This window comes from Delphinapterus leucas, chromosome 16 (assembly GCF_059928025.1).
Source record: "Delphinapterus leucas isolate spDelLeu-1000000601 "Yukka" chromosome 16, BTC_Dleu_Yukka2, whole genome shotgun sequence".
Classification (NCBI taxonomy): Eukaryota; Metazoa; Chordata; class Mammalia; order Artiodactyla; family Monodontidae; genus Delphinapterus; species Delphinapterus leucas.
Window position 1 is genome coordinate 8,375,158 of NC_143144.1, and position 20,705 is coordinate 8,395,862.

Below are 20,705 nucleotides of genomic sequence, written 5' to 3' on the forward strand. Positions count from 1 at the left end.
GACTCTCAACCACTGCGCCACCAGGGAAGCCCCTAACTCCAACTTTCTGAGACCAAGCTGCCACTCCAGCAATGGAGCAAAATACCTGGTGTAAGGGATAAGCGTCAAAAGCGAGTGCTCTTAACGATACCGTTAATGTAATAGAACTGATTGGTTTCAGTCACATCATTAAAAAACGGAGGCATAACTTTAAAAAAAGAGGGGTTTGGAGGGAACAACAGTATGTTTTCTTTGGCTTACCTTCTCTCGAATTACAGGTTCCTTGCTAATATCACATGTTTTGGTTGGCAGCTTGAGCCCACTAGGAATGGCAGCCCCATCTATGAAAGAAAGGCAGGCTTGCTGGGGAGCCCGGGATGAGTACTGGAAGTGTTTAGATGAGAACACAGAGGACGCTTCTCGGTGCAAGAAGTTAAGAAGCTCATTTGAATCAAGCTGTCCCCAACAGTGGGTAAGTCACACGGGGACGTGTTTCTGTTTGCTGTCAAAATACATAGAGCTTACGGTGAGTGGTGGGCTATGAAATGAGGCACCGTTTGAGGCATGTCAAATGAGCGGTTTCCGTGAGCAGCAGAGAAAACCTTGTCTCGTAATCCAGGCTTGTTTTATGTACATAGCAGGCACACCTTTGGAAAATGTCACCTGACACTTTAAAGATGATTGAAAAGCAAAACATATGCACGCTAACCAAAAAATTCCAGCCTTCTAAATTGGTAGATTTCTCCTGGATCTTCTGAAGGGATAGTATTTACTCTTGGGCAAGAGTTGGCAAATTCATTGGCCTAGAGCTGCTATCAGAAATAAAGCATTCCCAGTTGCCCGCCACAAATCATATGGTCATATACCCAAAATGCAAATACAAAGGAGTTTGGAAAGTGGAAGAAACTAAATGGTCATATGGTGGATTCTGCCACCAGCTGCTCCAAGTGCCTCGCCGACACGGGCTCTTGCTCTGTATTGCCAGTCCTTAGAATGGGAGGGGTTGGAAAAGGGAACTAACATCACTGGGCTCAGTAAGTGCCCCGGTGTGAGTGCCTGATGCTCCTTCATCACTACCCTTTGAGACGGGCGGTGTTGCCGTCAATTTCCAGAGGAGGCGACTGAAGCCCAGAGCATTGAAATAACTTGCTTTTTCACTATTGGGGCTGGAGAATGGGATGCTCGGAATTGAGATTACGGCAGGGCTGTGTTTGTTGGTAAGGACGAGGCCTAGGCTTTGATCCTGGCAGTAAGGTAGGTTGGAGGACAAGATCATTGAAGAAAGAGGCCAAGGACCTGAGAGGCCAGGGTCTGGCAGGATCAACCACATGGATACTGAACCACCCAAGAGTTATGACATGAACGTTGTTAGAGAAACTGACAGTAACCTACAAAGTTATAGATTACGCCAACAAAGAAGGGAGCGGTAGAGCAAAGGAATAACTGCTGCTGCATCTGACACTGACAGCCGTGCTCCCAGGGAAAAAACCGTTGTCATCTGCAGACTATTCTTAGTCTGTAACTGAGCTCCCTTTCCCAGCCTGCGCCCTCAGCCCTTTGCTCCCTTTTCACCCGTGCTCTCTACTCAGGAGTCATACCCAGTGGCCATAGAATAAAAGCGAACGATATTTACAGAGATTTGTGTGAGAAGGTGGGGAAGGAGACAGAGGGAGAAGTGATGGGAGTATTCTCTGAGTGCATTCTGTGTGAGAAATTGTGTTTTCATTAGCTTTAATTTTCATTCAGTCTTGTGAGGTACTGTTGTATCTCTTTTATGTAATAGAAACTAAGGCTCAGAAAGGTGAAATGATTTGTTCAAGATTGGCTAACCAGCGAAGTAGTAGAGAGGGGATTTGAAAGTAGGTCTCTCTGATTGCAAAGTTTGGATTCTCTTACTTAGCTGAAGCCACAGCCAGAGAATAAAGGTAAAAATAAAACCACCAAATAGAGATTCACAATGAATACTTCTATGATAAAACACTAAAAATAAAAATTTCTTACATAATAAATATGCCATAAAACTGTGCTGTCACAAAACCAAATTACTCTTCTCTGCCCCTTTGCTTATCCCTTTTATAGTGCTTCTCAGTCGGCCTTGCATAATGGCCCGATTTAAAGCCTCCTATTGGCTCGTAACTTAGGAAGGAGCAGGGATCACGTCTGTCATTGTAGCATCATCCAACGCAGTCTTCCACAAATAGAGCAACCGGACAGCCAAGATACTTGATCCTAACATCAATTTCAGATACTGTCTTTTCCCTGTGAACCTTTGAAATGTCTCGGAAATTTCCAGTATTTTGGCATTCATGCTATCCTGCATCTCATGTAATGGCTTAGAGGACACTAGCATTATACATACACAGTGCTTCTCAAGAATTGCTTGTTGGTTTATTAGCCTTTTGGACATTAGCCTCTTCGAGGTGCCACATGTCGAGGGTCCTCAACTGTTAATTGAATGGAAAAGACTATGGAGCAGAGCTTTTCAAGCAGAGAGTACGGTATATGCAAAGGCATGGAAGCAAGATGCATGAGAAATCAGCACATTCAGGAAATGGGGTACCTCTGGACGGGTAGCATTTCAGGGACTGGTGGTAAACCCAGAAGATAGACAGATGGGCAGAGATTGAGCCATGAATGACCTGATTTGTCTTACTGAGGAGTTTGGATGTTGACCTTGAAGGCAATAGGGATACCTTGAAAGACCTTTAAACAAGCAGTGCCATGATCAAATTGGAATTTCAAAAAGATTATTCTTGGCAGTGGTGTGATGGATGGATGAAGGAGGGTAGAGAAACCAGTTAAAGAGCTATTAAAACAATCCAAGTGAGGAATGATGTGGGCCTGTACTGTCGTGATCAAGAGGGGGAAAGAGATCGGAGCATTTGGGTGGACGTTGACGCGGTCACTGAAATAGGTGACGGGAGGAGAAACATGTCTGGAGAGGAGCTGAGCTCTGGACAAGTTGGGACTGAAGTATAAGTAGGACCACTAAATGGCATTGTCATTTAGGCAGTTGGAGATGTGACAAGAGATGCAAAGATCTATTGATTTGCCACAAAAACGTTAAGAGCATTCTCCACTTCTTCATCTGGTGCCCTTTACATATAACACCCGTCCCAGCTCAGTCAGCCTAAGGACACCAGGGGTGTGGAGTCTGACAGTGAGATTTATTAATGTGCTCTAACCAGGGAGGCCCACGCACTGGAGCTGCTGTGGGCGTTTCACCAGCCAAGGGAAAGGAGCTATCAGAGGGTTTGGGGAAGGGTGGAGTTTAGGTGAAACTGAAATGAAGTGGTGCTTTGATAGGCTCAGAGCAAAGCAGGGCTGTGTATAAGCAGGTCGTCAACTCTGGACTGAGAAGTGGACCCAGGGTCTTATTTTCCACAAAGATAAATGCTGCCATGTCGTCATGCTCAGAAATCCTTATGTGAAGTCCTGCACCTGAGTTGGAAATCAAGACTGCTTCTTTTTGTCAAAGTGCCTATCAGATCCCTCCCAGGCAAAAGTGGGGTGTTTCATTCTTACCAAAAGAACTTCAAAGAGCAAATTTCTGATAGTTTGATTTTAGAGAACAGAGTTTCTTGGTGAATAAGAAAGCAGTAGGGACTTCCCTGGTGGCGCAGTGGTTAAGAATCCACCTGCCAGTGCAGGGGACACAGGTTCCAGCCCTGGTCCGGGAAGATCCCACATGCCGCGGACCAACTAAGCCCGTGTGCCACAACTACTGAGCCTGCGCTCTAGAGTCCACAAGCCACAACTACTGAGCCTGCGTGCCGCAACTCCTAAAGCCCGCACGCCTAGAGCCTGTGCTCCACAACAAGAGAAGCCACCGCAATGAGAAGCCCATGCACCGCAACGAAGAGTAGCCCCTGCTCGCTGCAGCTAGAGAAAGCCCGCACGCAGCAACGAAGACCCAACACAGCGCCCCCCCCCAAAAAAAAGCATTAGTCACTCAAAGGGGTCTCTTAGGACAGTGTCTGGCTGCGGTGTGTCCTACAGAGGAATGTTAACTTTGTAGCTGGCTTTATCTGAGTCTCTTATCCCAGCTTGAGACAGGGCAGGCACAGTTTTACATTCTTAACTCAGGCTCTACTGAAATATTTAAGAATTAAATCCTAAGAAAAGCTTTTCTGTTCTGACAGTGAAAACGTGTGTGGTATCATGCCTTTGTCTTGTCTGCAAAGCAGCTCAGGTGCAGATGTTATGAGGATTTGGTGGTTGGCCTTGATTTTCTACTTCTGTGATTTTACTGTTTCAGGATATGGGGCTTTAAGATACTCCAAATTCCCTATGGCAAGAGGAGGATGTAAATAGAAAAAATAAAAAATATTTAGTGTATTAAAGTTTTGCCATCAGTTTACTTATTCATAGTTCACGAATATAATTTTTAACTATGTCTATCTCCTTAAATGTATGTTCCGGATAAGATAAACGTAATACAAATATGATGGCTGCTGAACTAAAAAACTTGTTGAACTTACAGTTGACACGAAAAACTTGTACAATGTCTTTAAATCATGAAGTATTTTTTTTTTTCTTAACATCTTTATTGGAGTATAATTGCTTTACAGTGGTGTGTTAGTTTCTGCTTTACAACAAAATTAATCGGTTATATATATATACATGTTCCTATATCTCTTCCCTCTTGCTTCTCCCTCCCTCCCACCCTCCCGATCCCACCCCTCCAGGCGATCACAAAGCACCGACCTTATCTCCCTGTGCTATGCGGCTGCTTCCCACTAGCTCTCTACCTTACGTTTGGTAGTGTATATATGTCCATGCCTCTCTCTCGCTTTGTCACAGCTTACCCTTCCCCCTCCCCATATCCTCAAGTCCATTCTCTAGTAGGTCTCTGTCTTTATTCCTGTCTTACCCCTAGGTTCTTCATGACATTTTTTTTCTTAAATTCCATATATATGTGTTAGCGTAAGGTATGTCTCTTTCTTTCTGACTTATTTCACTCTGTATGACAGACTCTAGGTCTATCCATCTCATTACAAATAGCTCAATTTCATTACTTTTTATGGCTGAGTAATATTCCATTGTATATATGTGCCACATCATCTTTATCCATTCATCCGATGATGGACACTTAGGTTGTTTCCATCTCTGGGCTATTGTAAATAGAGCTGCAATGAACATTTTGGTACATGACTCTTTTTGAATTTTGGTTTTCTCAGGGTATATGCCCAGTAGTGGGATTGCTGGGTCATATGGTAGTTCTATTTGTAGTTTCTTAAGGAACCTCCATACTGTTCTCCACAGTGGCTGTATCAATTTACATTCCCACCAACAGTGCAAGAGTGATCCCTTTTCTCCACACCCTCTCCAGCAAGTATTGTTTCTAGATTTTTTGATGACGGCCATTCTGATTGGTGTGAGATAATATCTCATTGTAGTTTTGATTTGCATTTCTCTAATGATCAGTGATGTTGAGCATTCTTTCATGTGTTTGTTGGCAGTCTGTATATCTTCTTTGAAGAAATGTCTATTTAGGTCTTCTGCCCATTTTTGGATTGGGTTGTTTGTTTTTTTGTTATTGAGCTGCATGAGCTGCTTGTAAATTTTGGAAATGAACACTTTGTCAGTTGCTTCATTTGCAAACATTTTCTCCCATTCTGAGGGTTGTCTTTTAGTCTTGTTTATGGTTTCCTTTGCTGTGCAAAAGCTTTGAAGTTTCATTAGGTCCCATTTATTTATTTTTGTTTTTATTTCCATTACCCTAGGAGGTGGGTCAGAAAGGATCTTGCTGTGATTTATGTCATAGAGTGTCCTGCCTATGTTTTCCTCTAAGAGTTTGATAGTTTCCTGCCTTACATTTAGGTCTTTAATCCATTTTGAGCTTATTTTTGTGTACGGTGTTAGGGAGTGATCTAATCTCATACTTTTACATGTACCTGTCCAGTTTTCCCAGCACCACTTATTGAAGAGGCTGTCCTTTCTCCACTGTACATTCCTGCCTCCTTTATCAAAGATAAGGTGATCATATGTGCATCGGTTTATCTCTGGGCTTTCTATCCTGTTCCATTGATCTACCTTTCTGTTTTTGTGCCAGTACCATACTGTCTTGATTACTGTAGCTTTGTAGTATAGTCTGAAGTCAGGGAGCCTGATTCCTCCAGGTCCTTTTTTCGTTGTCAAGATTGCTTTGGCTATTCGGGGCCTTTTGTGTTTCCATACAAATTGCGATATTTTTTGTTCTAGTTCTGTGAAAAATGCCAGTGGTAGTTTGATAGGGATTGCATTGAATCTGTAGATTCCTTTGGGTAGTGGAGTCATTTTCACAATGTTGATTCTTCCAATCCAAGAGCATGGTATATCTCTCCATCTATTTGTATCATCTTTAATTTCTTTCATCAGTGTCTTATAGTTTTCTGCATACAGGTCTTTTGTCTCCCTAGGTAGATTTATTCCTAGATATTTTATTCTTTTTGTTGCAGGGGTAAGTGGGAGTGTTTTCTTGATTTCACTTTCAGATTTTTCATCATTTGTGTATAGGAATGCCAGAGATTTCTGTGCATTAATTTTGTGTCCTGCTACTTTACCAAATTCATTGCTTAGCTCTAGTAGTTTTCTGGTGGCATCTTTAGGATTCTCTGTGGGTAGTATCGTGTCATCTGCAAACAGTGACAGCTTTACTTCCTCTCTTCCGATTTGGATTCCTTTTATTTCCTTTTCTTCTCTGATTGCTGTGGCTAAAACTTCCAAAACTATGTTGAATAAGAGTGGTGAGAGTGGGCAACCTTGCCTTGTTCCTGATCTTAGTGGAAATGCTTTCAGTTTTTCACCATTGAGGATGATGTTGGCTGTGGGCTTGTCATATATGGCCTTTATCATGTTGAGGAAAGTTCCCTCTATGCCTACTTTCTGCAGGGTTTTTATCATAAATGGGTGTTGAATTTTGTCAAAAGCTTTCTCTGCATCTATTGAGATGATCGTATGGTTTTTCTCCTTCAATTTGTTAATATGGTTTATCCCATTGATAGATTTGCGTATATTGAAGAATCCTCGCATTCCTGGAATAAACCCCACTTGATCATGGTGTATGATCCTTTTAATGTGCTGTTGGATTCTGTTTGCTAGTATTTTGTTGAGGATTTTTGCATCTGTGTTCATCAGTGATATTGGCCTGTAGTTTTCTTTCTTTGTGACATCCTTGTCTGGTTTTGGTATCGAGGTGATGGTGGCCTCGCAGAAGGAATTTGGGAGTGTTCCTCCCTCTGCTATATTTTGGAAGAGTTTGAGAAGGATAGGTGTTAGCTCTTCTCTAAATGTTTGATAGAATTCGCCTGTGAAGCCACCTGGTCCTGGGCTTTTGTTTGTTGGAAGATTTTTAATCACAGTTTCAATTTCAGTGCTTGTGATTGGTCTGTTCATATTTTCTATTTCTTCCTGATTCAGTCTTGGCAGGTTGTGCATTTCTAAGAATTTGTCCATTTCTTCCAGATTGTCCATTTTATTGGCATAGAGCTGCTTGCAGTAATCTCTCACGATCTTTTGTATTTCTGCGGTGTCAGTTGTTACTTCTCCTTTTTCATTTCTAATTCTATTGATTTGAGTCTTCTCCCTTTTTTTCTTGATGAGTCTGGCTAGTGGTTTATCTATTTTGTTTATCTTCTCAGAGAACCAGCTTTTAGTTTTATTGATCTTTGCTATTGTTTCCTTCATTTCTTTTTCATTTATTTCTGATCTGATTTTTATGATTTCTTTCCTTCTGCTAAATTTGGGGTTTTTCTGTTCTTCTTTCTCTAATTGCTTGAGGTGCAAGGTTAGGTTGTTTATTCGAGATGCTTCCTGTTTCTTAAGGTAGGATTGTATCGCTATAAACTTCCCTCTTAGAACTGCTTTTGCTGCATCCCACAGATTTTGGGTCGTCGTGTCTCCATTGTCATTTGTTTGTAGGTATTTTTTCATTTCCTCTTTGATTTCTTCAGTGATCACTTCGTTATTAATAAGTAGTGTATTGTTTAGCCTCCATGTGTTTGTATTTTTTACAGATCTTTTCCTGTAATTGATATCTAGTCTCATAGCGTTGTGGTCGGAAAAGATAGTTGATATAATTTCGACTTTCTTAAATTTACCAAGACTTGATTGGTGACCCAAGATATGATCTGTCCTGGAGAATGTTCCATGAGCACTATAGAAGAATGTGTATTCTGTTGTTTTTGGATGTAATGTCCTATAAATATCAATTAAGTCCATCTTGTTCAATGTGTCATTTAAAGCTTGTGTTTCCTTATTTATTTTCATTTTGGATGATCTGTCCGTTGGTGAAAGTGGGGTGTTAAAGTCCCCTGCTATGAATGTGTTACTGTCGATTTCCCCTTTTATGGCTGTTAGTATTTGCCTTATGTATTGAGGTGCTCCTATGTTGGGAGCATAAATACTTACAATTGTTGTATCTTCTTCTTGGATTGATCCCTTGATCATTATGTAGTGTCCTTCTTTGTCTCTTCTAATAGTGTTTATTTTAAAGTCTATTTTGTCTGTTATGAGAATTGCTCCTCCAGCTTTCTTTTGGTTTCCATTTGCATGAAATATCTTTTTCCGTCCCCTTACTTTCAGTCTGTATGTGTCTCTAGGTCTGAAGTGGGTCTCTTGTAGACAGCAGATATATGGGTCTTGTTTCTGTATCCATCCAGCCAATCTGTGTCTTTTGGTGGGAGCGTTTAGTCCGTTTACATTTAAGGTAATTATCGATATGTATGTTCCTATTCCCATTTTCTTAACTGTTTTGGGTTCGCTATTGTAGGTCTTTTCCTTCTCTCGTGTTTCTTGCCTAGAGAAGTTCCTTTAGCAGTTGCTGTAGAGCTGGTTTGGCAGTGCTGAACTCTCTCAGCTTTTGCTTGTCTGTAAAGGTTTTAATTTCTCCATCAAATCTGAATGAGATCCTTGCTGGGTAGAGTAATCTTGGTTGCAGGTTTTCCTCCTTCATCACTTTAAATATGTCCTGCCAGTCCCTTCTGGCTTGCAGAGTTTCTGCCGAAAGATCAGCTGTTAACCTTATGGGGATTCCCTGGTGTGTTATTTGTTGTTTTTCCCTTGCTGCTTTTAATATGTTTTCTTTGTATTTAATTTTTTTTTAACATCTTTATTGGGGTATAATTGCTTTACAATGGTGTGTTAGTTTCTGCTTTATACCAAAGGGAATCAGTTATACATACACATATGTTCCCATATCTCTTCCCTCTTGCGTCTTCCTCCCTCCCACCCTCCCTATCCCACCCCTCCAGGCGGTCACAAAGCACCGATCCGATATCCCTGTGCCATGCGGCTGCTTCCCACGAGCTATCTACCTTACGTTTGTTAGTGTATATATGTCCATGCCTCTCTCTCGCCCTGTCACAGCTCACCCTTCCCCCTCCCCATATCCTCAAGTCCGTTCTCCAGTATGTCTGTGTCTTTATTCCTGTCTTACCCCTAGGTTCTTCATGACATTTTTATTCCTTAAATTCCATATATATGTGTTAGCGTACGGTATTTGTCTTTTTCTTTCTGACTTACTTCACTCTGCATGACAGACTCTGGGTCTATCCACCTCATGACAAACAGCTCAATTTCGTTTCTTTTTACGGCTGAGTAATATTCCGTTGTACATATGTGCCACATCTTCTTTATCCATTCATCCGCTGATGGGCACTTAGGTTGTTTCCATCTCCGGGCTGTTGTAAATAGAGCTGCAATGAACATTTTGGCACATGACTCTTTTTGAAGTTTGGTTTTCTCAGGGTATATGCCCAGTAGTGGGATTGCTGGGTCATATGGTAGTTCTATTTGTAGTTTTTTAAGGAACCTCCATACTGTTCTCCATAGTGGCTGAACCAATTCACATTCCCACCGGCAGTGCAAGAGTGTTCCCTTTTCTCCACACCCTCTCCAGCAAGTATTGTTTCTAGATTTTTTGATGATGCCCATTCTGACTGGTGTGAGATGATATCTCATTGTAGTTTTGATTTGCATTTCTCTGATGATTAATGATGTTGAGCATTCTTTCATGTGTTTGTTGGCAGTCTGTATATCTTCTTTGGAGAAATGTCTGTTTAGGTCTTCTGCCCATTTTTGGATTGGGTTGTCTGTTTTTTTGTTATTGAGCTGCATGAGCTGCTTGTAAATTTTGGAGATTAATCCTTTGTCAGTTGCTTCATTTGCAGATATTTTCTCCCATTCTGAGGGTTGTCTTTTGGTCTTGTTTACGGTTTCCTTTGCTGTGCAAAAGCTTTGAAGTTTCATTAGGTCCCATTTGTTTATTTTTGTTTTTATTTCCATTACCCTAGGAGGTGGGTCAGAAAGGATCTTGCTGTGATTTATGTCATAGAGTGTTCTGCCTATGTTTTCCTCTAAGAGTTTGATAGTTTCTGGCCTTACATTTAGGCCTTTAATGCATTTTGAGCTTATTTTTGTGTATGGTGTTAGGGAGTGATCTAATCTCATACTTTTACATGTATCTGTCCAGTTTTCCCAGCACCACTTATTGAAGAGGCTGTCCTTTCTCCACTGTACATTCCTGCCACCTTTATCAAAGATAAGGTGTCCATATGTGCGTGGGTTTATCTCTGGGCTTTCTATCCTGTTCCATTGATCTATCTTTCTGTTTTTGTGCCAGTACCATACTGTCTTGATTACTGTAGCTTTGTAGTATAGTCTGAAGTCAGGGAGCCTGATTCCTCCAGCTCCTTTTTTCGTTCTCGAGATTGCTTTGGCTTTTCGGGGTCTTTTGTGTTTCCATACAAATTGCGAAATTTTTTGTTCTAGTTCTGTGAAAAATGCCAGTGGTAGTTTGATAGGGATTGCATTGACTCTTTGGGTCGTAGATTGCTTTGGGTAGTAGAGTCATTTTCACAATGTTGATTCTTCCAATCCAAGAACATGGTATATCTCTCCGTCTGTTTGTATCATCTTTAATTTCTCTCATCAGTGTCTTATAATTTCCTGCATACAGGTCTTTTGTCTCCTTCGGTAGGTTTATTCCTAGATTATTTTATTCTTTTTGTTGCAGGGGTAAGTGGGAGTGTTTTCTTGATTTCACTTTCAGATTTTTCATCATTTGTGTATAGGAATGCCAGAGATTTCTGTGCATTAATTTTGTGTCCTGCTACTTTACCAAATTCATTGCTTAGCTCTAGTAGTTTTCTGGTGGCATCTTTAGGATTCTCTGTGGGTAGTATCGTGTCATCTGCAAACAGTGACAGCTTTACTTCCTCTCTTCCGATTTGGATTCCTTTTATTTCCTTTTCTTCTCTGATTGCTGTGGCTAAAACTTCCAAAACTATGTTGAATAAGAGTGGTGAGAGTGGGCAACCTTGCCTTGTTCCTGATCTTAGTGGAAATGCTTTCAGTTTTTCACCATTGAGGATGATGTTGGCTGTGGGCTTGTCATATATGGCCTTTATCATGTTGAGGAAAGTTCCCTCTATGCCTACTTTCTGCAGGGTTTTTATCATAAATGGGTGTTGAATTTTGTCAAAAGCTTTCTCTGCATCTATTGAGATGATCGTATGGTTTTTCTCCTTCAATTTGTTAATATGGTTTATCCCATTGATAGATTTGCGTATATTGAAGAATCCTCGCATTCCTGGAATAAACCCCACTTGATCATGGTGTATGATCCTTTTAATGTGCTGTTGGATTCTGTTTGCTAGTATTTTGTTGAGGATTTTTGCATCTGTGTTCATCAGTGATATTGGCCTGTAGTTTTCTTTCTTTGTGACATCCTTGTCTGGTTTTGGTATCGAGGTGATGGTGGCCTCGCAGAAGGAATTTGGGAGTGTTCCTCCCTCTGCTATATTTTGGAAGAGTTTGAGAAGGATAGGTGTTAGCTCTTCTCTAAATGTTTGATAGAATTCGCCTGTGAAGCCACCTGGTCCTGGGCTTTTGTTTGTTGGAAGATTTTTAATCACAGTTTCAATTTCAGTGCTTGTGATTGGTCTGTTCATATTTTCTATTTCTTCCTGATTCAGTCTTGGCAGGTTGTGCATTTCTAAGAATTTGTCCATTTCTTCCAGATTGTCCATTTTATTGGCATAGAGCTGCTTGCAGTAATCTCTCACGATCTTTTGTATTTCTGCGGTGTCAGTTGTTACTTCTCCTTTTTCATTTCTAATTCTATTGATTTGAGTCTTCTCCCTTTTTTTCTTGATGAGTCTGGCTAGTGGTTTATCTATTTTGTTTATCTTCTCAAAGAACCAGCTTTTAGTTTTATTGATCTTTGCTATTGTTTCCTTCATTTCTTTTTCATTTATTTCTGATCTGATTTTTATGATTTCTTTCCTTCTGCTAAATTTGGGGTTTTTCTGTTCTTCTTTCTCTAATTGCTTGAGGTGCAAGGTTAGGTTGTTTATTCGAGATGCTTCCTGTTTCTTAAGGTAGGATTGTATCGCTATAAACTTCCCTCTTAGAACTGCTTTTGCTGCATCCCACAGATTTTGGGTCGTCGTGTCTCCATTGTCATTTGTTTGTAGGTATTTTTTCATTTCCTCTTTGATTTCTTCAGTGATCACTTCGTTATTAATAAGTAGTGTATTGTTTAGCCTCCATGTGTTTGTATTTTTTACAGATCTTTTCCTGTAATTGATATCTAGTCTCATAGCGTTGTGGTCGGAAAAGATAGTTGATATAATTTCGACTTTCTTAAATTTACCAAGACTTGATTGGTGACCCAAGATATGATCTGTCCTGGAGAATGTTCCATGAGCACTATAGAAGAATGTGTATTCTGTTGTTTTTGGATGTAATGTCCTATAAATATCAATTAAGTCCATCTTGTTCAATGTGTCATTTAAAGCTTGTGTTTCCTTATTTATTTTCATTTTGGATGATCTGTCCGTTGGTGAAAGTGGGGTGTTAAAGTCCCCTGCTATGAATGTGTTACTGTCGATTTCCCCTTTTATGGCTGTTAGTATTTGCCTTATGTATTGAGGTGCTCCTATGTTGGGAGCATAAATACTTACAATTGTTGTATCTTCTTCTTGGATTGATCCCTTGATCATTATGTAGTGTCCTTCTTTGTCTCTTCTAATAGTGTTTATTTTAAAGTCTATTTTGTCTGTTATGAGAATTGCTCCTCCAGCTTTCTTTTGGTTTCCATTTGCATGAAATATCTTTTTCCGTCCCCTTACTTTCAGTCTGTATGTGTCTCTAGGTCTGAAGTGGGTCTCTTGTAGACAGCAGATATATGGGTCTTGTTTCTGTATCCATCCAGCCAATCTGTGTCTTTTGGTGGGAGCGTTTAGTCCGTTTACATTTAAGGTAATTATCGATATGTATGTTCCTATTCCCATTTTCTTAACTGTTTTGGGTTCGCTATTGTAGGTCTTTTCCTTCTCTCGTGTTTCTTGCCTAGAGAAGTTCCTTTAGCAGTTGCTGTAGAGCTGGTTTGGCAGTGCTGAACTCTCTCAGCTTTTGCTTGTCTGTAAAGGTTTTAATTTCTCCATCAAATCTGAATGAGATCCTTGCTGGGTAGAGTAATCTTGGTTGCAGGTTTTCCTCCTTCATCACTTTAAATATGTCCTGCCAGTCCCTTCTGGCTTGCAGAGTTTCTGCCGAAAGATCAGCTGTTAACCTTATGGGGATTCCCTGGTGTGTTATTTGTTGTTTTTCCCTTGCTGCTTTTAATACGTTTTCTTTGTATTTAATTTTTTTTTAACATCTTTATTGGGGTATAATTGCTTTACAATGGTGTGTTAGTTTCTGCTTTATACCAAAGGGAATCAGTTATACATACACATATGTTCCCATATCTCTTCCCTCTTGCGTCTTCCTCCCTCCCACCCTCCCTATCCCACCCCTCCAGGCGGTCACAAAGCACCGATCCGATATCCCTGTGCCATGCGGCTGCTTCCCACGAGCTATCTACCTTACGTTTGTTAGTGTATATATGTCCATGCCTCTCTCTCGCCCTGTCACAGCTCACCCTTCCCCCTCCCCATATCCTCAAGTCCGTTCTCCAGTATGTCTGTGTCTTTATTCCTGTCTTACCCCTAGGTTCTTCATGACATTTTTATTCCTTAAATTCCATATATATGTGTTAGCGTACGGTATTTGTCTTTTTCTTTCTGACTTACTTCACTCTGCATGACAGACTCTGGGTCTATCCACCTCATGACAAACAGCTCAATTTCGTTTCTTTTTACGGCTGAGTAATATTCCGTTGTACATATGTGCCACATCTTCTTTATCCATTCATCCGCTGATGGGCACTTAGGTTGTTTCCATCTCCGGGCTGTTGTAAATAGAGCTGCAATGAACATTTTGGCACATGACTCTTTTTGAAGTTTGGTTTTCTCAGGGTATATGCCCAGTAGTGGGATTGCTGGGTCATATGGTAGTTCTATTTGTAGTTTTTTAAGGAACCTCCATACTGTTCTCCATAGTGGCTGAACCAATTCACATTCCCACCGGCAGTGCAAGAGTGTTCCCTTTTCTCCACACCCTCTCCAGCAAGTATTGTTTCTAGATTTTTTGATGATGCCCATTCTGACTGGTGTGAGATGATATCTCATTGTAGTTTTGATTTGCATTTCTCTGATGATTAATGATGTTGAGCATTCTTTCATGTGTTTGTTGGCAGTCTGTATATCTTCTTTGGAGAAATGTCTATTTAGGTCTTCTGCCCATTTTTGGATTGGGTTGTCTGTTTTTTTGTTATTGAGCTGCATGAGCTGCTTGTAAATTTTGGAGATTAATCCTTTGTCAGTTGCTTCATTTGCAGATATTTTCTCCCATTCTGAGGGTTGTCTTTTGGTCTTGTTTACGGTTTCCTTTGCTGTGCAAAAGCTTTGAAGTTTCATTAGGTCCCATTTGTTTATTTTTGTTTTTATTTCCATTACCCTAGGAGGTGGGTCAGAAAGGATCTTGCTGTGATTTATGTCATAGAGTGTTCTGCCTATGTTTTCCTCTAAGAGTTTGATAGTTTCTGGCCTTACATTTAGGCCTTTAATGCATTTTGAGCTTATTTTTGTGTATGGTGTTAGGGAGTGATCTAATCTCATACTTTTACATGTATCTGTCCAGTTTTCCCAGCACCACTTATTGAAGAGGCTGTCCTTTCTCCACTGTACATTCCTGCCACCTTTATCAAAGATAAGGTGTCCATATGTGCGTGGGTTTATCTCTGGGCTTTCTATCCTGTTCCATTGATCTATCTTTCTGTTTTTGTGCCAGTACCATACTGTCTTGATTACTGTAGCTTTGTAGTATAGTCTGAAGTCAGGGAGCCTGATTCCTCCAGCTCCTTTTTTCGTTCTCGAGATTGCTTTGGCTTTTCGGGGTCTTTTGTGTTTCTATACAAATTGCGAAATTTTTTGTTCTAGTTCTGTGAAAAATGCCAGTGGTAGTTTGATAGGGATTGCATTGACTCTTTGGGTCGTAGATTGCTTTGGGTAGTAGAGTCATTTTCACAATGTTGATTCTTCCAATCCAAGAACATGGTATATCTCTCCGTCTGTTTGTATCATCTTTAATTTCTCTCATCAGTGTCTTATAATTTCCTGCATACAGGTCTTTTGTCTCCTTCGGTAGGTTTATTCCTAGATTATTTTATTCTTTTTGTTGCAGGGGTAAGTGGGAGTGTTTTCTTGATTTCACTTTCAGATTTTTCATCATTTGTGTATAGGAATGCCAGAGATTTCTGTGCATTAATTTTGTGTCCTGCTACTTTACCAAATTCATTGCTTAGCTCTAGTAGTTTTCTGGTGGCATCTTTAGGATTCTCTGTGGGTAGTATCGTGTCATCTGCAAACAGTGACAGCTTTACTTCCTCTCTTCCGATTTGGATTCCTTTTATTTCCTTTTCTTCTCTGATTGCTGTGGCTAAAACTTCCAAAACTATGTTGAATAAGAGTGGTGAGAGTGGGCAACCTTGCCTTGTTCCTGATCTTAGTGGAAATGCTTTCAGTTTTTCACCATTGAGGATGATGTTGGCTGTGGGCTTGTCATATATGGCCTTTATCATGTTGAGGAAAGTTCCCTCTATGCCTACTTTCTGCAGGGTTTTTATCATAAATGGGTGTTGAATTTTGTCAAAAGCTTTCTCTGCATCTATTGAGATGATCGTATGGTTTTTCTCCTTCAATTTGTTAATATGGTTTATCCCATTGATAGATTTGCGTATATTGAAGAATCCTCGCATTCCTGGAATAAACCCCACTTGATCATGGTGTATGATCCTTTTAATGTGCTGTTGGATTCTGTTTGCTAGTATTTTGTTGAGGATTTTTGCATCTGTGTTCATCAGTGATACTGGCCTGTAGTTTTCTTTCTTTGTGACATCCTTGTCTGGTTTTGGTATCGAGGTGATGGTGGCCTCGCAGAAGGAATTTGGGAGTGTTCCTCCCTCTGCTATATTTTGGAAGAGTTTGAGAAGGATAGGTGTTAGCTCTTCTCTAAATGTTTGATAGAATTCGCCTGTGAAGCCACCTGGTCCTGGGCTTTTGTTTGTTGGAAGATTTTTAATCACAGTTTCAATTTCAGTGCTTGTGATTGGTCTGTTCATATTTTCTATTTCTTCCTGATTCAGTCTTGGCAGGTTGTGCATTTCTAAGAATTTGTCCATTTCTTCCAGATTGTCCATTTTATTGGCATAGAGCTGCTTGCAGTAATCTCTCACGATCTTTTGTATTTCTGCGGTGTCAGTTGTTACTTCTCCTTTTTCATTTCTAATTCTATTGATTTGAGTCTTCTCCCTTTTTTTCTTGATGAGTCTGGCTAGTGGTTTATCTATTTTGTTTATCTTCTCAAAGAACCAGCTTTTAGTTTTATTGATCTTTGCTATTGTTTCCTTCATTTCTTTTTCATTTATTTCTGATCTGATTTTTATGATTTCTTTCCTTCTGCTAAATTTGGGGTTTTTCTGTTCTTCTTTCTCTAATTGCTTGAGGTGCAAGGTTAGGTTGTTTATTCGAGATGCTTCCTGTTTCTTAAGGTAGGATTGTATCGCTATAAACTTCCCTCTTAGAACTGCTTTTGCTGCATCCCACAGATTTTGGGTCGTCGTGTCTCCATTGTCATTTGTTTGTAGGTATTTTTTCATTTCCTCTTTGATTTCTTCAGTGATCACTTCGTTATTAATAAGTAGTGTATTGTTTAGCCTCCATGTGTTTGTATTTTTTACAGATCTTTTCCTGTAATTGATATCTAGTCTCATAGCGTTGTGGTCGGAAAAGATAGTTGATATAATTTCGACTTTCTTAAATTTACCAAGACTTGATTGGTGACCCAAGATATGATCTGTCCTGGAGAATGTTCCATGAGCACTATAGAAGAATGTGTATTCTGTTGTTTTTGGATGTAATGTCCTATAAATATCAATTAAGTCCATCTTGTTCAATGTGTCATTTAAAGCTTGTGTTTCCTTATTTATTTTCATTTTGGATGATCTGTCCGTTGGTGAAAGTGGGGTGTTAAAGTCCCCTGCTATGAATGTGTTACTGTCGATTTCCCCTTTTATGGCTGTTAGTATTTGCCTTATGTATTGAGGTGCTCCTATGTTGGGAGCATAAATACTTACAATTGTTGTATCTTCTTCTTGGATTGATCCCTTGATCATTATGTAGTGTCCTTCTTTGTCTCTTCTAATAGTGTTTATTTTAAAGTCTATTTTGTCTGTTATGAGAATTGCTCCTCCAGCTTTCTTTTGGTTTCCATTTGCATGAAATATCTTTTTCCGTCCCCTTACTTTCAGTCTGTATGTGTCTCTAGGTCTGAAGTGGGTCTCTTGTAGACAGCAGATATATGGGTCTTGTTTCTGTATCCATCCAGCCAATCTGTGTCTTTTGGTGGGAGCGTTTAGTCCGTTTACATTTAAGGTAATTATCGATATGTATGTTCCTATTCCCATTTTCTTAACTGTTTTGGGTTCGCTATTGTAGGTCTTTTCCTTCTCTCGTGTTTCTTGCCTAGAGAAGTTCCTTTAGCAGTTGCTGTAGAGCTGGTTTGGCAGTGCTGAACTCTCTCAGCTTTTGCTTGTCTGTAAAGGTTTTAATTTCTCCATCAAATCTGAATGAGATCCTTGCTGGGTAGAGTAATCTTGGTTGCAGGTTTTCCTCCTTCATCACTTTAAATATGTCCTGCCAGTCCCTTCTGGCTTGCAGAGTTTCTGCCGAAAGATCAGCTGTTAACCTTATGGGGATTCCCTGGTGTGTTATTTGTTGTTTTCCCCTTGCTGCTTTTAATACGTTTTCTTTGTATTTAATTTTTTTTTAACATCTTTATTGGGGTATAATTGCTTTACAATGGTGTGTTAGTTTCTGCTTTATACCAAAGGGAATCAGTTATACATACACATATGTTCCCATATCTCTTCCCTCTTGCGTCTTCCTCCCTCCCACCCTCCCTATCCCACCCCTCCAGGCGGTCACAAAGCACCGATCCGATATCCCTGTGCCATGCGGCTGCTTCCCACGAGCTATCTACCTTACGTTTGTTAGTGTATATATGTCCATGCCTCTCTCTCGCCCTGTCACAGCTCACCCTTCCCCCTCCCCATATCCTCAAGTCCGTTCTCCAGTATGTCTGTGTCTTTATTCCTGTCTTACCCCTAGGTTCTTCATGACATTTTTATTCCTTAAATTCCATATATATGTGTTAGCGTACGGTATTTGTCTTTTTCTTTCTGACTTACTTCACTCTGCATGACAGACTCTGGGTCTATCCACCTCATGACAAACAGCTCAATTTCGTTTCTTTTTACGGCTGAGTAATATTCCGTTGTACATATGTGCCACATCTTCTTTATCCATTCATCCGCTGATGGGCACTTAGGTTGTTTCCATCTCCGGGCTGTTGTAAATAGAGCTGCAATGAACATTTTGGCACATGACTCTTTTTGAAGTTTGGTTTTCTCAGGGTATATGCCCAGTAGTGGGATTGCTGGGTCATATGGTAGTTCTATTTGTAGTTTTTTAAGGAACCTCCATACTGTTCTCCATAGTGGCTGAACCAATTCACATTCCCACCGGCAGTGCAAGAGTGTTCCCTTTTCTCCACACCCTCTCCAGCAAGTATTGTTTCTAGATTTTTTGATGATGCCCATTCTGACTGGTGTGAGATGATATCTCATTGTAGTTTTGATTTGCATTTCTCTGATGATTAATGATGTTGAGCATTCTTTCATGTGTTTGTTGGCAGTCTGTATATCTTCTTTGGAGAAATGTCTATTTAGGTCTTCTGCCCAGTTTTGGATTGGGTTGTCTGTTTTTTTGTTATTGAGCTGCATGAGCTGCTTGTAAATTTTGGAGATTAATCCTTTGTCAGTTGCTTCATTTGCAGATATTTTCTCCCATTCTGAGGGTTGTCTTTTGGTCTTGTTTACGGTTTCCTTTGCTGTGCAAAAGCTTTGAAGTTTCATTAGGTCCCATTTGTTTATTTTTGTTTTTATTCCCATTACCCTAGGAGGTGGGTCAGAAAGGATCTTGCTGTGATTTATGTCATAGAGTGTTCTGCCTATGTTTTCCTCTAAGAGTTTGATAGTTTCTGGCCTTACATTTAGGCCTTTAATGCATTTTGAGCTTATTTTTGTGTATGGTGTTAGGGAGTGATCTAATCTCATACTTTTACATGTATCTGTCCAGTTTTCCCAGCACCACTTATTGAAGAGGCTGTCCTTTCTCCACTGTACATTCCTGCCACCTGTATCAAAGATAAGGTGTCCATATGTGCGTGGGTTTATCTCTGGGCTTTCTATCCTGTTCCATTGATCTATCTTTCTGTTTTTGTGCCAGTACCATACTGTCTTGATTACTGTAGCTTTGTAGTATAGTCTGAAGTCAGGGAGCCTGATTCCTCCAGCTCCTTTTTTCGTTCTCAAGATTGCTTTGGCTTTTCGGGGTCTTTTGTGTTTCCATACAAATTGCGAAATTTTTTGTTCTAGTTCTGTGAAAAATGCCAGTGGTAGTTTGATAGGGATTGCATTGACTCTTTGGGTCGTAGATTGCTTTGGGTAGTAGAGTCATTTTCACAATGTTGATTCTTCCAATCCAAGAACATGGTATATCTCTCCGTCTGTTTGTATCACCTTTAATTTCTCTCATCAGTGTCTTATAATTTCCTGCATACAGGTCTTTTGTCTCCTTCGGTAGGTTTATTCCTAGATTATTTTATTCTTTTTGTTGCAGGGGTAAGTGGGAGTGTTTTCTTGATTTCACTTTCAGATTTTTCATCATTTGTGTATAGGAATGCCAGAGATTTCTGTGCATTAATTTTGTGTCCTGCTACTTTACCAAATTCATTGCTTAGCTCTAGTAGTTTTCTGGTGGCATCTTTAGGATTCTCTGTGGGTAGTATCGTGTCATCTGCAAACAGTGACAGCTTTACTTCCTCTCTTCCGATTTGGATTCCTTTTATTTCCTTTTCTTCTCTGATTGCTGTGGCTAAAACTTCCAAAACTATGTTGAATAAGAGTGGTGAGAGTGGGCAACCTTGCCTTGTTCCTGATCTTAGTGGAAATGCTTTCAGTTTTTCACCATTGAGGATGATGTTGGCTGTGGGCTTGTCATATATGGCCTTTATCATGTTGAGGAAAGTTCCCTCTATGCCTACTTTCTGCAGGGTTTTTATCATAAATGGGTGTTGAATTTTGTCAAAAGCTTTCTCTGCATCTATTGAGATGATCGTATGGTTTTTCTCCTTCAATTTGTTAATATGGTTTATCCCATTGATAGATTTGCGTATATTGAAGAATCCTCGCATTCCTGGAATAAACCCCACTTGATCATGGTGTATGATCCTTTTAA

The 20,705-nt window shown here is 40.1% G+C and overlaps 1 protein-coding gene across 3 annotated transcripts in view; it reads left to right on the top strand.

Annotated features, from left to right (window-relative positions):
• The window catches only part of COA6 (cytochrome c oxidase assembly factor 6), a 46,064-nt gene that overhangs the window by 694 nt on the left and 24,665 nt on the right, over window positions 1-20,705 (top strand). For all 3 annotated transcript variants that reach the window (XM_089897431.1, XM_030763499.2, XM_030763498.2), the window contains exon 2: window positions 292-451. In XM_089897431.1, the coding sequence (XP_089753557.1) occupies window positions 308-451 (144 nt within the window). In that variant the 5' untranslated portion in view covers window positions 292-307. The remainder of the gene's footprint in view (window positions 1-291; window positions 452-20,705) is intronic.